This window comes from Sturnira hondurensis, unplaced genomic scaffold, assembly GCF_014824575.4.
Source record: "Sturnira hondurensis isolate 20B ecotype Veracruz unplaced genomic scaffold, ASM1482457v3 Scaffold0006413, whole genome shotgun sequence".
Classification (NCBI taxonomy): domain Eukaryota; kingdom Metazoa; phylum Chordata; class Mammalia; order Chiroptera; family Phyllostomidae; genus Sturnira; species Sturnira hondurensis.
The window spans coordinates 5496336-5511271 of record NW_028079044.1 but is presented as its reverse complement, the minus strand read 5'-3'; the positions used below and the strand labels follow the sequence as shown (position 1 = coordinate 5511271).

Here is a 14936-nt window from a genome sequence, read left to right as displayed (position 1 = left end):
CTGGTGACACTCACAGACAGCCAGTGCCAATAATTGAACATTAAGCACATCTTTTACCCTGGCTCCTGAGAGCCAAGCAGCAGACACCAGACGTTTAGAGTAGGTATCAATGGAGCAGTGGGCTGGGATGCAGTCCAGAACCCTTTCATCCAACCGGGGAGCCAGGACTTTCGGAGGCTGGCAACACTAAAGAAGGACGCAGTCACTGCGCCTCCAGGACAGCTAGATGTTGACACATAGCCTGCACACCTGACTCTGAGATACGATCTCAACCTGGTCCGGCAAGGCCAGCTTCACAAGATGCTCGAACCCAGAGGAAGGCTGAATCCCGTGCCCAAGTCCCTTACCTGGAAACGCAGGATGATGGTCCAGATAAGGCCAAGAGTCAGTCGGTGGTTCCCATCCACGATGTCGTGGGACCCCATGTTCTCAAGATGGACTCTCTGCTCCTTCAGGAACTGCAGGGCCTTGTCCACATTCTCCAGACAGTGGATGCGCATTCGTCCTTTGGTGGGTTTAGGCTAGAAGTGGGCGAGCAGGTGGAAACATCACCCAACGGGGCAGAGACAGGCCAGAGCTACAGCCGGAGGTCCTGCTGCCCCTTCAATGGCACCCTCTCCCACCGCAACCACAACACTGAACCCACATGTGCACCTTCAGTTCAAGGGCAGTATTTATCTAAAAGCCTTAAAAGACAAAAGTTTATTCAAGGGATGGTAACTAACTGATCACTCTTTAAGGTTTGATCATGGAAGCTACGCGATGTACAAATGTGTGTAGGGACTGGAAGTTTAGAGAAAACCAGACCCAATTTTCAGACTTTCAAAGCCACTGCCACCGCCCGTGCGGTCTGAAAAACACCTCTGAGCAGTTAGTTTCTGGCTGCTTTAAACTAAACACAGCTTTGTCATCTGCTCGTTTGAATCATTTCCTAAGGGTGGCTCAAAATGAAAAAAGAAGACACATAGCAAATCAGGGGAATCAGGTGATGTGGTGAGGGACAGGGATCGGAAGACTGTTTCTCACTGAAAAGAAAGGATATCGGGGAGAAAATGAATAGTCTAACTTGAATACTCCAAGTATCTCTTGCTTTGACCCAGTTATATCAAAACGCAAAAGAGGTCCTTTGAAGGTAAACATTTTGGAGCAAAAGATACACACACACACACACACACACACACAGGAAATGTTCGAGACGCCTACATCCTTTTCCAGGGGTGTCCAACCCGTGGCCCAAGATGGCTATGAATGCAGCCCAACACAAAACCATCAATTCACTTAAAACCTTTTTTTTCCTCATCAGTTTTGGTTGGTGTCTGTGTATTTACTATGTGACCCATGGAAATTCTTTTTCTTCCAGTGTGGCCGAGAGACACCAAAAGATTGGACACCCCTGAGAGACTGTTGAGCGCAAGCTATGCCCTCCCCATGCCTCGTCTCCATCACTCCCCCTCCACCCGAGGCTGCTCTGCCGGCTGATCTCACCGTTTCGCAAAGACGCCCACAGGTTGTGTACACCTCACTAGCCAAGAGAAGAATGACCTCTGCCGTCCTATCTTCCTAATGTCTCCTCAGCCATCTCGACACACCCCACCCACCTTTCAGCGCTCAAAGCAATGAACAGCCTTTCTCTTGAAGACATTTCCAACCATTCCGGTTCTCACCCCTTTTCTCACAGTTCTGTGCATTTATGGTCTGAACCAGGGGTGTCAAACTCACTTTCGGGGGGGGGGCACATCTGCCTCGAGATTGCCTTCAAAGGGCTGAAATAATTTTAAAACAGTATAAATGTAAGTACTCCTTAACAGTTAAGGAGTTGAAATTACATTAGACTCTTTGAAGGCAACCACAAGGCAAATGTACCCCCCTCCCCCCGTGAAGGTGAGTTTGACACCTGAACAGTTCAGAAGTAACCATAATCTACCTTATGTTTTTGCTGTTGCTTCACATATTGCTCTTACTACTTCCAACTAGACTGGCTTCCTGATGGTAGGAATAATGCTTTATATTCTGCTATATTCTCAGTGGCTTCTGGTTCAGTTCAGAGCACAAGGCCCACCCAGTGAACCGAATGCAGACGCTGTGTGCTAGATGAGGTGGCCTCACGGGGAAAGGCAGCCAGGTGTGCAAAACCTGGCACACCCAGGGAAGGGCTGCAGCCACTCCTACGGTAACGCCTTGCCTGCTCCCCACTCACCCTCTGTAGCTGAGATCCTCGGCTACATCTGAAAATACCTGAAGGGCAGATGACTTAGGGTAACAAGTGGCCATTTTAAGTGCCCAGTCTCAGACTGTCACCCCTCCCTTCTCGTCTCCTACCAAAACAAACAAACAAACAAACATGCCTTGACCCAGAGAAAATAAGAGGCCTAACCACAGTGGCAGATTCTATTTTAAAATAGAGCAATGGAAAAAAGAAATGTTTCTATAAGTCAAGCTTTTCACACTATTATGATAACTTTCCTTACAAACCCTCCGCCGCCCCACCAAAAAGGCATCTTTTCTCAGAAACTTCACAACTAATTTATCTCAGGTATGTGGGGAATGCTAGGATTGTTACTTACTTAAGGCAAGTGATAACATTACATCAAACAGAAAGGAGGTAAGTGCCTGTGATGTTGTTTGCCGCCGACACTGGTGCGCCCTCTTCCAAAGGGACGGGCACTGTCATGCTCCTCTCCTCGGAGGGAGAGACAGGAAGGAGTGGGGTCAGTGACTGGGGTTAGTGACAGCCCTGATTAGGCGGCAGCCCTGCAGCTGGTTCCACGTGCACTTTCAGTTCCTCTGATCTTCTCTGATCAGCGAGTGGTCACTTCTCACAGCTGACCACGTGACTATTCACAGTTCTTCTCATACCCAGGTGGCTCTGGGACGAACGTGGCCCCTAGTTAAAACTCTGCTCCGCGCTGAGAAATGGGGATTAACTAAGGGGAAGGTGTGTGGGTTCTGACACTGAGACCATGACGTTGCCCTGCCGCTCTGCGGCCTGTTCCTCTCATCTCCCTCCAACAACAGGGCACTCAACTGCCTGACCCCGGTGGGACGGAGGTCCACCTCCAGGTGCTGATTCCATCACAAAGCAAGTGTCCTCATGACGAGCACTGCAGAGCAACGAGGACTGAGCACTCCGCTCCCTGCAGCAGATGTGCTCCCGAGTCTGTCTCTACGAGGGCAGACAAGGTTATTTCCCAACTGGGGGTGAGAGGAAAGGGGGGATGGAATTATAGAAGGCGCCTGGGAGAACAAAGAATAGAAGGCAGCTGTCAGTATCTTCCCAGCTCCATGAGGCATAAGCACTGTTCCTTCAGACTTTTTCCTGAAAAACTTGACCCCAAATATACACAAAACATTCAAGCCTCGACTCTCTCTCTACGAAGTCTCAGTGGAAAGTGTGCACATTCCCACATGAATACAGGGTGCGGAGGTGTGGGTGAGGGAGGGGGTGAGGGGATCCAAACACCTTCCTGCAGGTCGGGGAAATCTGGTGCCACACCATAGGAACACTATGCTGATGCCGTGGCTTTACTACTGACCTAGATGCAACTCAAGTCCCCAGCAAGCACCAGCCATCTGAGATGTTAGACATGAGACAAAGGAAAGAGATGACATAAAAATGGCAGACAAACCTCTTCGGGTAAATGATGAGACTCCTTTAAATGGTTAAAACAAGCAAATCTAACTGGCAAAAGCCAAAGGAATTGGAAGCCAGTAGGAGGACTGCCCCAGGTATACACAATATACTATACTTTGCTGTGTATAATGCACACTTTTTTCCACAAACTTTTGAGGGAAAAATAAGGATGAGCATTATACATGCATAGCACTAATTCTGTATTTATGTTTTTAATTCTTTTATTTATGCTTATGCATTAAAAGTGTAACTCTAGAAAGCAATATTGATATCTGTATACAAAATAACACCCTGGAATAGGATAATCCATTTCGTTTCTAAATATAGATAAATAAATAAATAAATAAATAAATAAATGGATCAAAACATTAATAAAAGGATAGATTTTTTCCTCAAAAAGTCTGGGCGAAAACCACGGGTGTGCATTATACATAGGAATGCATTACACACAGCAAATACCGTAGTTTTGATGGGCAATTCAAGAGACACTAATTCTGATATTAAAATGTGTATGTTCATGTTCCAATCTCCCCACTTTTCAGCAAATTAGTGCCTTACTTTTCAACTGCTTACTCATACAATAGTGATAATATCACTGATTATCTCAAAGGGTGGTCACATAAATGAATTAGTCAACTAATCACCATGGTGTTCTCAAACTCACAAAGTGTCTCTATCAGCAAACGACACCAACGTTTTCCTTTCAACAATTAATTCTACTTAAAGAAGGGGGTGCTCCCTCAACCTATGCCCCCTGGGCTTCAAATTGTTTATAAATAACACACTTTTTGCAGACAGTGGGAACTGTTTAGGGTCTAGACAGAACTCTCACACTAAGAGCTAGAGAAGTTGACATATACCTGCTGAAAGGCTAAAACAAGCGGATTGTGCCCCCAGTGATGCTGTTCTTCCTCTTCTAAGCCTCATACCTCAGATTAAATTCTGGACCAGAATGACGAGAAAAGGTGGCAGAGGAAAATGTGGCTGGCTGATGTCCCAGGAAGGGAGAGAAGAGATGAGGGGGGGGAGAGGCCATGAAAACACACCTTGAGACTCGGAGCTTACAGACATAGTAAGAACTCTGCAATCCAAAGCTGATTAGGAAACAGGCCTGAAAATCATGGTTTTTCAGAGATATTTTAAGTATTACTTACTACTGCTCTGTAGCTGGTAACTCAGATGATGTTAACTATCGTACAGTAGAAGTAATTAGGAGATTTGCTCCACCACCTTACTACCCCACCTTTACAAAGGCACGCCCCCACATTTCATCACAATTGAAGCTCACTCCTCTGCAGTGGCCTATCCACCTCTTGGTGAAGACATGGACATGGACATGACATGGACATGGTGAGGTTGGATGGTGGCGCACCATGAAGGAGTACAAACCACTGAAACTCAAGTATGCCACCCACCGAGTCTTGTGTTCTATTCGCTTCAGATGATTCAAGGCACAACACTTGGTAAGCTTAGGGAACAGTAACTGCAGAAAATTAATTCTAGGAAGTAGTAACGATCTCACAGAGCTATACGTTGAAACACAATGGTCATATAAGCTGCACAACCCATAAAAGCTAAAAACTCTTAGCTGCCATTTATTGAGCATCTGTGTCAACCTGTTAGGTGGTTTATATCTGTTATCATGTTTAATCCTCATAATAACACTGTAAAATAATAATTATTGTTGTTGTCGTTTTACAGATGAAAACACACTGGTTAAGAGATGACCTAATACGTGTAGCTAGTTAGCACGTGGTGGGCCAAGACTCCCAAGCTTGCTCTCTCCATGCCGCACCAGGAACCAAGAGGGTGCCGGTTTCCACATGAAGGGAAACAGAACCAGTTTCCATCTGGCAGATTGTTCAAATTCTTTTCTAAAGAGCTATTTTTATATCACTAAACTTCCATCTTCTCAAAAGGAAGGAGAGATAACAATGGAGAAACCTCAACATAATGGAACTAGGATCTGGGTGGGGGGGGTGCATCTCCTGGGAATAAACACTTGCCTAAGCCTCGCCCGGACAGTGGTTAATTCTGCCAAGAAGAGGGGCATTCCCTGTCTTGCCTCCATTAATTATTGTCACATTCCCAGTGTGACACAGGTTCGTCCCCACGGCAACTTGTGCCTTTCTGTCCTGTGTGTCATTTCTGATGGGGCAGTCTGAAGTGTCATCAGTGTGGTGGCCATGATCAATACCAATACCAGACTCTTGTGACTCTGAAACAGGGGGGGGCTCTGCAGGCAGGAAGGCAGTTCCTCTGAGCAAACGCCTATTTTTACTGATTCTCCTTTAAATAATGTTAACTAGCTTCTCACCCCAGGCCAGTGTTCCTGTGTTTTACAGGCACTTTTCCTGCCTCCCCTCCCCAAGGTCCCTTCTGGCCCCAAATCTTTACCAACCAGAGCTCCACCCCAGGCCTTGCTCCAGACCCAGCTTCTTTCTGACTCCAAAGGAGTGGGAATTGTGGGGCTAAATAAACCACCTCCAGCAAATGCCCTTAGAAGAAAAGGAGGGAGCTGGCTGGGAGCCGGGTGGCCCTTCCGGGTCTATGGCTTTGCCCCAGCTGCCTGCCCAGCCTTGAGTTTGGGTCAGCTATATCATGTGGGCCTCAGGACTTGCAGAACTATGGTATAATCACCAGTGTTTTTACCAGATGGGAAGGAGAAAATACAAGTTTCTCGGAGCTGACTCGGCCCTCCTTGAGTAGGTGAAGACATTAGGGAGGATTCCTGGCAGAGAGTTTTGGGAGGCTACTGGGTAACTGGGCCACGCTATTCCACTCGGGTAACTCAGGACTTTCTCTGTGACTGTCTGAAGCCATCTTGATGCCACGGAGCGACAGCTCTCCAGGGGTTGCAGGGTGGGCAGAACACTGGTCCTGGGCACTGGGAGCAGCTGGCTCTAGGCCTAGGTCCACCCCACGCCAGCTGCAAGGCTCTGCAGGCTGCTTACTCCATGGAGCTACAGTCCCTATGCAAGGAAGGGTCTGACTGATACAGGGTGCAGCCAAGGGGGCCCCCCCAAAATAGATTTGGAATGGTGTCCAGAACTCAGTGTATAGGAATATTGGAGGAAATATTAAGATGTCCTCGCCCGCTCCCCCCCAGGTGTCAGTTGGGGGAAGGGACAAATGGAGCAGGGCCATTGACAGTGGTTTTGTATAGCCAACAGTTTTGCAGCTAACCTCTGGAATGGTCATTTAACATATCTATAACCTTTAACTGGTTTCATAGATATGTTAAATAGCTGTGGCCAAGTTTTGGGCCAGGGAGAAGTGAGTGGTTTCTACCCAGGATGTAACTGGGGGCTGCTTCTCGGAGGCAGTGCCTGCCTGCGTGAGAGCCATATGGCTTTAGCAGAGTGAGGACCCCCTCTTGGCCAGGTGAGGGGGAGACCCACGCTGTTTTGGAAAGATGTAGACCCCTGTAGCCATTAGGAGAGAGAGCCACGCGGTTTCAGTAGAGTGCAGACCCCCTCTTGGCCAGGTGAAAGGGAAGACCACGCAGCTTTGCCAGAATGGAGATCCCTGCGGCAAGGTGAACAAGGAAGACAGGCTTTTGGTGGAGTGTGGCTTTGGTAGAAGAGGCCCACGAGGTTTGGGGGTGCTCCTTTTGGCCGAGTGGCCTTGGAAAGCAGGAGAGACTTTGACTGGAACTTGGTACAAAGAACTCTTGCTAGTGGAAGGTGCCTCATGACTTTGGATCTGAGATCCTGAGATCCTGCCAGGACAGGCGACACAGCTCACAGTGCCAGCAACCTGAAAAAGTACATGTGCTCTTTTCCTGATTTACGGTACCCGGAGTTGGGACAGTAGGAGAAGGGAGTGCTGTGTGTGTGTGTGTGTGTGTGTGTGTGTGTAGGTGTATACCCTTAAAGACTTTAATATTTTAAGGAAGGCATTAGGCCTGAATGGCATTAAATAAACATTTTGTGTCCTTTTCACAAATCTCTGGCATTGAGAGATGTCTTTCCAATTGGCGGAGGACAGAAGAGCCCAATAGACATTAGTATACCGTCCTTGGCAGGGCCCTCTGTTTTCTGAAGCAGTTTTTGGCATCCCTCCGTGGGCCAAGTATTGCCCCCCTCCTCGGATCCTTGTTAGGTAACATGACCAGGTGTCCTTTCAAAGTCACTTCCAGCTATAAACCACAATCTAGGATGTAAGACTCATCAGCATGCAAGGTAAATTCTGAAGTGCCTGCCGGTTTTATTGTTCAGATAAACAAGAAATAGAGAAAAGATACTCACAGGCCTCAGTACACCAGTGTGACAAACACTTGCTTATGCTTTTGTGGGAGACTGTTCTGCGTGGCGTGGGCCCAGCTCCCACTCGAAGATGCACAGGACCCACGCCCACGGATAGGTTCTCCCGTGGGTGGTCGATCAGGCCTGCAGTGTGCCTAGGCCGTTTTGAGTCTTGCTTTTTGCTGGGCACTCCCTCACCCGGATTAGTGGCAAACATTTACTGCAAAGTAACTTCCTAAAATCGATGCTAAACCTTCACTTTTGCCCTTTTCATTTGCAAATATCCCTCTTCCTGTGATGTGATTAGTGGCATTGGCTCCTTTGTTTCCTGTAAAAAGTAACCACCTAAAGTGACCTGTGCACAGTAAATGAGGACCATCATGTAATGTGCATAGAAACCCAATAAAGGCTGGTCATGGCAAAGGTAAGGCTTAGAGCTGTCCCTTTCTCCTCCACCCATTGGGGTCAGTAGTCCATGCGAATGTCTCGTTTCATCCGTAATGATGCAAACACTGCGGGCCGGGGTCCACATCAGCTGGTGCCCACACACCAAAGGGACCCAGAGGCCACGAGCCATCATCATTGTGGACAACACACCAACTTGGTGGGAGTACCCGCGCATCAGCCCAGGTAAGGGCCAACGACCCCAAGTGCTTTTCGGGAATGTCCCAGGGTGTGTTGGATTACAGAGGAAAAGGGCTTTCTTCTCAGGTCGCTCTCTCTTGCAACGGCTTTACAAACTGTACCTTCTTTAGGAAGCAGGAGCCTTGCTCCCTCTCCCAAGCTTTTGCTGGGAGGCAACCCCAAACTAAGTCTAGGCTTGGGAGAAAGAGCAAAGACTTTACCTTTCCTCAGCTTTAAAAACATCAACTAGTTAAAAACAAGGTACAAGCATCTCAGCAAATTCCTTCTTTTAAGCCGCCTCTTGCAGCCCCTTCAATTTTGCCTTTTTCCCTCCATCCACTGGCATAAGGATTTAAAGGTGCATGTGGAGAAAAGGCAAAATTGAGACTGGTTTTGTAATTGCTGCGCTTGCAGTGGGAGGAATTTCAGAAAAGACTCTTTTATTTGTTAGAAAATTTCTTTGAAGATTTCTGCGAACCCTCAACCGTGGGGAACGAGCTCTCTAAAGAATAAGGGCAATGTTTTAGGTTCAGCAGCATTTTGGGGCTGCTGAATGTTTCCTAGATTAGGGCTCTTTAATTTCAGAAGTTTGGAAGAGATGGGACCGATGCACACTAGCTAGGCCCTTCTCACGGTTCATGCCAGCTGCTGGGAGTCTCACGGCCTGCCTGGTGGGCTTGGCAGCCACGCGGGGCTGAATCTCTCTGCCAGGATGGGTGGTGGTGGGGGGAACATGGACCAGCAGTGGTGCTGAGGACCGATCGGTTTCCCTCACTTCCTTTTCTCCATGGTGTCTGCCTGGGGAGACCCTCCCCCGCGCCCAGTACCAGGTGCAGTCCCAGACATGCTGGCACAGTTGCAACCAGCCGTGTAGTCCCAGCTACTCGGGAGGCTGAGGCAGGATGATCCGCTTGAGCCCAAGAGTTCTGGGCTGTAGTGCACTATGCCAATTGGGTGTCTGCAGTAAGTTCAGCATCGATATGGTGACTTTCCGGGAGCGGGAGGCCACCAGGTTGCCTAAGGAAGGGTGAACCGACCCAGGTTGGAAGCGTAGCAGGTCAAAACTCCAATTTAAAAAAAGTAAATGTATTTGCCAGTAGAGAAAAAACTGTTTCTGAAAGTTGTGAATGTGTTCATAAATTTGTCAATCTAAAGCATGCTATAGGTGGGATGCGGGGTGTGATGAGTTAAAGAAATATTAAGAATCCTCCTTGTTTTTGCCAGAGCCGTGACCTTTATTGTAAAAATGAAATATAGGTATACTGTCTCCTGGGGGAGAACTAGCCCTTCTCCATGGAAGACAAGGTACCATTTTTTAACTCAGTACTATAAACACTGATTGTTTCCTTGGGGAAGAACTGGCTATTCTCCCGAAGGGAATGGTTAGTCAATCGAGTCACAAAAGGCTCTTGGTGCGTAACCATTTTTGTCTAAAACATACCTTTTCAGAGCACCTCCCCCTGCAACCGTTCCCACTTTCCTTGAAAACTGTGAACCTAAGAGCTACCAGGTCCTGAGAATAGGACAATTGCTGCTTAAACTCACTGCAGCTTGCAGAAACAGGGGACCCATCTTTCCAAGCCCTTAGCAAGGTACCTGCATTTATAAGAGTTAATCCTCAAGGACTAAGTTCTCAAATAATTTGACAAACAGATGTCACTCATTACGCTCCCTTTGGAAAATTCAAATACACTCATTTTTCTCTTGATACGTACTCTGGTGCCCGACATGCACCTGCTTTAACAGGAGAATCTGCTAAAAATATACAAGCCCAATGGCTTGAGGCCTCTAGTCATTTAGGATGGCCTCAGCAAATTAAAACTGATAATGGCCCTGGATACCTTGGCCCATTCTACTCAGGTTTTTCTTTAGCATTGGAATATCCAACATAAAGCGGGAATACCTTAAAATCCAACTGGTCAGGCAACTGTAGAACAGGCTCATCATACTTTTAGAAATCTTCTTAAGAAACAGAAAAAGGGGGGAGTCATGAGTCCTTCCCCCCAAAATTTGATTATGTTAGTGCTGTTTACCTATAATTTTCTAAATTGTGATGAATCACTTTGTATTCCAATTAAGAAACACTTTCAGAAGAAAGAGCCAAAGTCATCTTATCCTCAGATTTTATACAGAGATTTGCTGGGAGATGGCTCTTGGCAGGGCCCTGTAGATCTCTTAACTTGGGGAAGAGGGTATGCTTGTGTTTCCATCACTACAGGTTCTGTCTGGCTACCAGCCGAAAGAGTCAAGCTGTATCATGAGCGGGACAGACACCAAGCTCTGCTACCTGGAGCCGAGAACCAATCGACTGACAGACCAGATGGCCCAGCTGACCCTGAACAACCAGAAGGAAAACGGACACTCACACCATCACTCATGGGCCTGGGTCCTCCAATGGAGGAGGACGGGGCCTGCCCCAATGACAGGGGCTGAGGCTCAAGCGCCTCCTACAGAGAGCAACAACCCCTCAGTGCCCCATAGTGTTCAATGGTTGAACCCTAAAAACTGTTTTGAATTTACAAGTTTCGGTCCTAGCAGCCCTTGGATGCCCCCTTGTTTTAATCCTTATTTGTGCTTTACGATGTATATATAGAGGTTGTTTTCTTAAGATTGCGTTGGGGAATAGCAAATAGTAGGTGTCACAGGCCTAACAACTACAATTGCATTTACAGTTAAAAGGGGGGGATATTTGATGTTGGGAACCGCCCTGCCTTGTTTCAGAAGTTGTAACCCACCCACTCCCCCCCATGGCTAAGGCTGACTAGAGCCTAAGAGACCTGCTTCATTCAGGTCGGTTCTGCCATGAGGACCTGAGCCACTAAGGAGACAAAGCTGATCTTCTTGGCAGGAGCACCACCCCTGCCCATTTTACTTCACCCTGCCTGGCCCCCAATGTTTGGTCAGTTAGCCAATGACGGGTAAGATCCTTCAACAGGGGGGCGACCTAAGACAGGCACGATCACATGGAGGCCTTCAGGGAAGGACTTGGGGGACTATAGAAAAAGAGGATAATGGACCCCAGCCCCTTGGCTCTGAAGTAGCCTGAGTCCTCATTTTGTCTGCAAAAAGTCTCCTAATCTCTTGGCTACCTTATTCCCTGCTTGATTTAAGCCTGAAACAATGCCAGAGGTGGGTGCGGCCCTGTGCTGGAAAGGGTAGGTTCCCCAGGGCAATCAGACCTAAGAGAAAGCATCATATCCCATGAAATTTCCTTTGCTAATACCCTCAATTTAAATAATAAGGGTCCAAGCCTGAAATGAGTTTGTTTCCCAAAAGTTTTGTGGCACTTTAGTTATTTGACTCTGACTCAAAATAGGGTCTCAGAGTTCTCTGAATGTTATCTATTTGATCATTACTGCCTGACAATGATTGATGGGCTTAATCTGAGAATGTGGGTCTTTCGAACCGCTGGTTGCTTACTGATTATAATAATGCTCTATGTACTTTGATGTATTTGCAAATTATTTCCCCAGGGTCCTGTGGGAGACCAGCAAGGAGCAAACTTTGTGGGATCTATAGTGGTCCCAACAAAAAACGGGGGGAGATGTGGGAGACCGTTCTACGTGGCGTGGGCCCAGCTCCCACTTGGAGATGCACAGGACCCACACCCACGAATAGGTTCTCCCGTGGGAATCAGGCCTGCATTATGCCTAGGCCGCTTGGAGTCTTGCTTTTGCTAAAAAACTCCCTCACCTGTATTTGTGGCAAACATTTACTGCAAAGTAACTTCCTAAGAGGTCTGTACTACACACACCCCTCTACTTAATACAGGGCAGGATGAGAAGCACTAATTTCCAAAATCTCCTGTAATATGACATATAGCCAAACTCATTCCTCATTAAGTCCCCAAATACTTCTCCACTCATCAAACTCTAAGCTTTAGAAGAGCACACATGATCCTTACTCAATTAACATTAATGAGGGAACAATACCCTGTGTTCCATTAATTCCTGCCCAGCTCCTCACTGATTGGGACCCACTGCCAAGGAGCATCTTCTCCCTTAGCAGGGTGCACTGGGAAAGGAGGGGACTAACAGGAGAGTGGGCTGGAGTCCAAGTTCTACTACTTCACTAGGAATACTAGCCTTGGGCAAGACCCTGGTTACTCTGCCTGTATTTTTCTCTAAAACATGAATTGTCTACTTCATTAAACTATGAGAACAAAATGAGATAATGTGTGACAATAAACACCAAAAGCAATACCTACTAAAGTCATCATCATTGCTCCTTCCAAAAACAAACTCCCCTTTAGCCAGGCTGCTTTCCCTACACCAGTTCCTCCCGGATACCTGTCCCAAATGCTCACTCCACTCTGCATCGCTGCTGACGCACGGCCCCTGTAACCATACCTGAACCTCTCCTCCTGGGTCCAGCTGGGACCCCACTTACTTATTAGTGTCTCTTGACACCCCATCCAGAGGTATGTTTCCCCTTGTGAACTCCAGGGCTTTAGGGCCCTTCACTTGGTACTCTACCATATGATACCCACTGCTGTTAATTCACTTCTCACATTTATGCAATTAGACTGCAATTTAATGGGGACATTCTTCAGTGGCTGGTTACTGAGAACAAAAGCAGACCCTCCCACACAAACAAAGGTAGGTTCGGTGGCCAGTCCACAAAATCCATTTCAACAACAATACAGACCAGGTATGGTTCTGCTAACAAAGGCTTTATGTAAAACTCACTCAGAGCAGTTCAAAGTCGGACTTAAGGCTTATCAAATCTCATAGTAAATCTATCTTTTCCAACTAGGTCAGCCTGTTTGGGAATTATCGGTGGCAGAAAAAAAAAAAACGAAACCCAAAAGAAAAAACTGTTCCCTGCTTCCTCTTCTTTGGGATGGATTAATGGGGTAAGACAGAATACCAGGAAAACAACAGTCAAGCAAAAACCAGTGGTGTCTGCATTTGGAAATGGCGGGGGCTGAGGTGTCCTGGCCCTCTTCAGCCAGAGGTGGGGGCTCAGTATGGCAGGAGCAAGGGAGGAAACGGGCCTTCTTACTAAGAACCCTTAGTCCTTTACTAAGAACCTTTAAACGATTCTTCACTGCTGAGGCCCATGGAGGGAAAGGCACAAGCACAGATGAGCTTCGAACCTGGCTTATGACCCGTAGGCTCCACTTCGTCACCGAAGCCACAGCCTCACAACTTTATTCCAGAGGCCCTGCTCTCTCCAAATGTCAGTGTTGCCATGGAACAAAGCTTCACCGCTGAAGTCCCACTCTCATCTGGCCCTGGTTTCAATGACAAAGTGCTTCACACAGGTTCTGTGCTCACTTTTGACCCGCTCAGTTGATGCTGACGTCAAGGGTAGGTCCATATTTATCAGCGAATTTTAAAGAGAGGCCTTAATGAAGAGTTACAGTAACTTCAGAGTGAAAAACAAACGCAATTATTTTCTTTGCCATCAACCCAATCCCACTCAGCAGTGGCTTCCTGGCTCAGCCTCAGTTTCCTCATCGCTCCAGACATGGATCCTGCCCAAGCCAGGACCACAGTGGGGACCTCTGCCCTCTGAGGTTTCCCAGCACATCAGAATCAAGTGCCCTCATAACCCTAATGCCTACGTAAAACCTGTTCATATTTAACTGAAATTTACTGAGCCAAAAGGCAGGCTGGGGTTATGCTGGAACTGTTTGGATCATTAATGTTCCTTTGAATTTCACTCAGTAGATAGCAGACAAATTCCTCCTCTGTAAAGGGATGAACCGCCTCCAAGAACCTACCTATTAATAAACTTAGATACTCTGGGACCTCAAACATTTATCTACGACCTACTGACAAGCTGGTGGTTAGGTGCTGAGGCTAAAGTGCCAGCTGACACAGGCTCCAATGAGGAGCAGACGTGTATGTTACCCAGGGTTTGGATCACTGGTGCAGAAAGCTTGGTGCTGACCGAACGTTATCTGATGACACACGCTTAGCTGTGGACATTAATTCACCCAGGCCCGGAGGCTCTAACCACCTTGTTAGTTCTGGAATCTGATTACGCAAGGATCCTCTGGGGCAAGCAAGCCCGCACGGCGGTCCTGGCCTGCAGGGAGGGTCTCTGACTCGAGTTCCTGGCAGTCACTGCAGCCAACAGTGGAGAGTGGTTTGTGTCCCCTCCAGAAAGTTCCAAAGAAGCCACAGGGCCAAAAAGGCTGAAAATCCCCAGTTCAAATGAACAAGAGCTTTATGAGAGTGAGCTTTAAGCTCACTCTCTATGATATCCTTATTTTTGGAATAAAAAGATTAATCGGGCTGCCCAGCCTATAATCAGGGTTGGCTGTGAGGAACGGAAAACAGGAGAAGACACCCGGGGTTTTTGCAAAGTGCTGTCACTGCTAAACACGATTTCTGGCAGTGCCTGCCTGAGAGGCTGGAGGAGGTGCGGTCTCCTGCTCTTCCCCATCTACTCTCCTAGGTCAATGGGTTACTGCAAAGAAAAAA

General features: G+C 47.4%; 1 protein-coding gene across 3 annotated transcripts in view; it reads right to left on the bottom strand.

The window, feature by feature from the left end:
* The window catches only part of SPTBN1 (spectrin beta, non-erythrocytic 1), a 195023-nt gene that overhangs the window by 52904 nt on the left and 127183 nt on the right, over positions 1 to 14936 (bottom strand). For all 3 annotated transcript variants that reach the window (XM_037047913.1, XM_037047915.1, XM_037047914.1), the window contains one exon: positions 348 to 521. In XM_037047913.1, coding sequence (XP_036903808.1) covers positions 348 to 521 — 174 coding nt within the window. The remainder of the gene's footprint in view (positions 1 to 347; positions 522 to 14936) is intronic.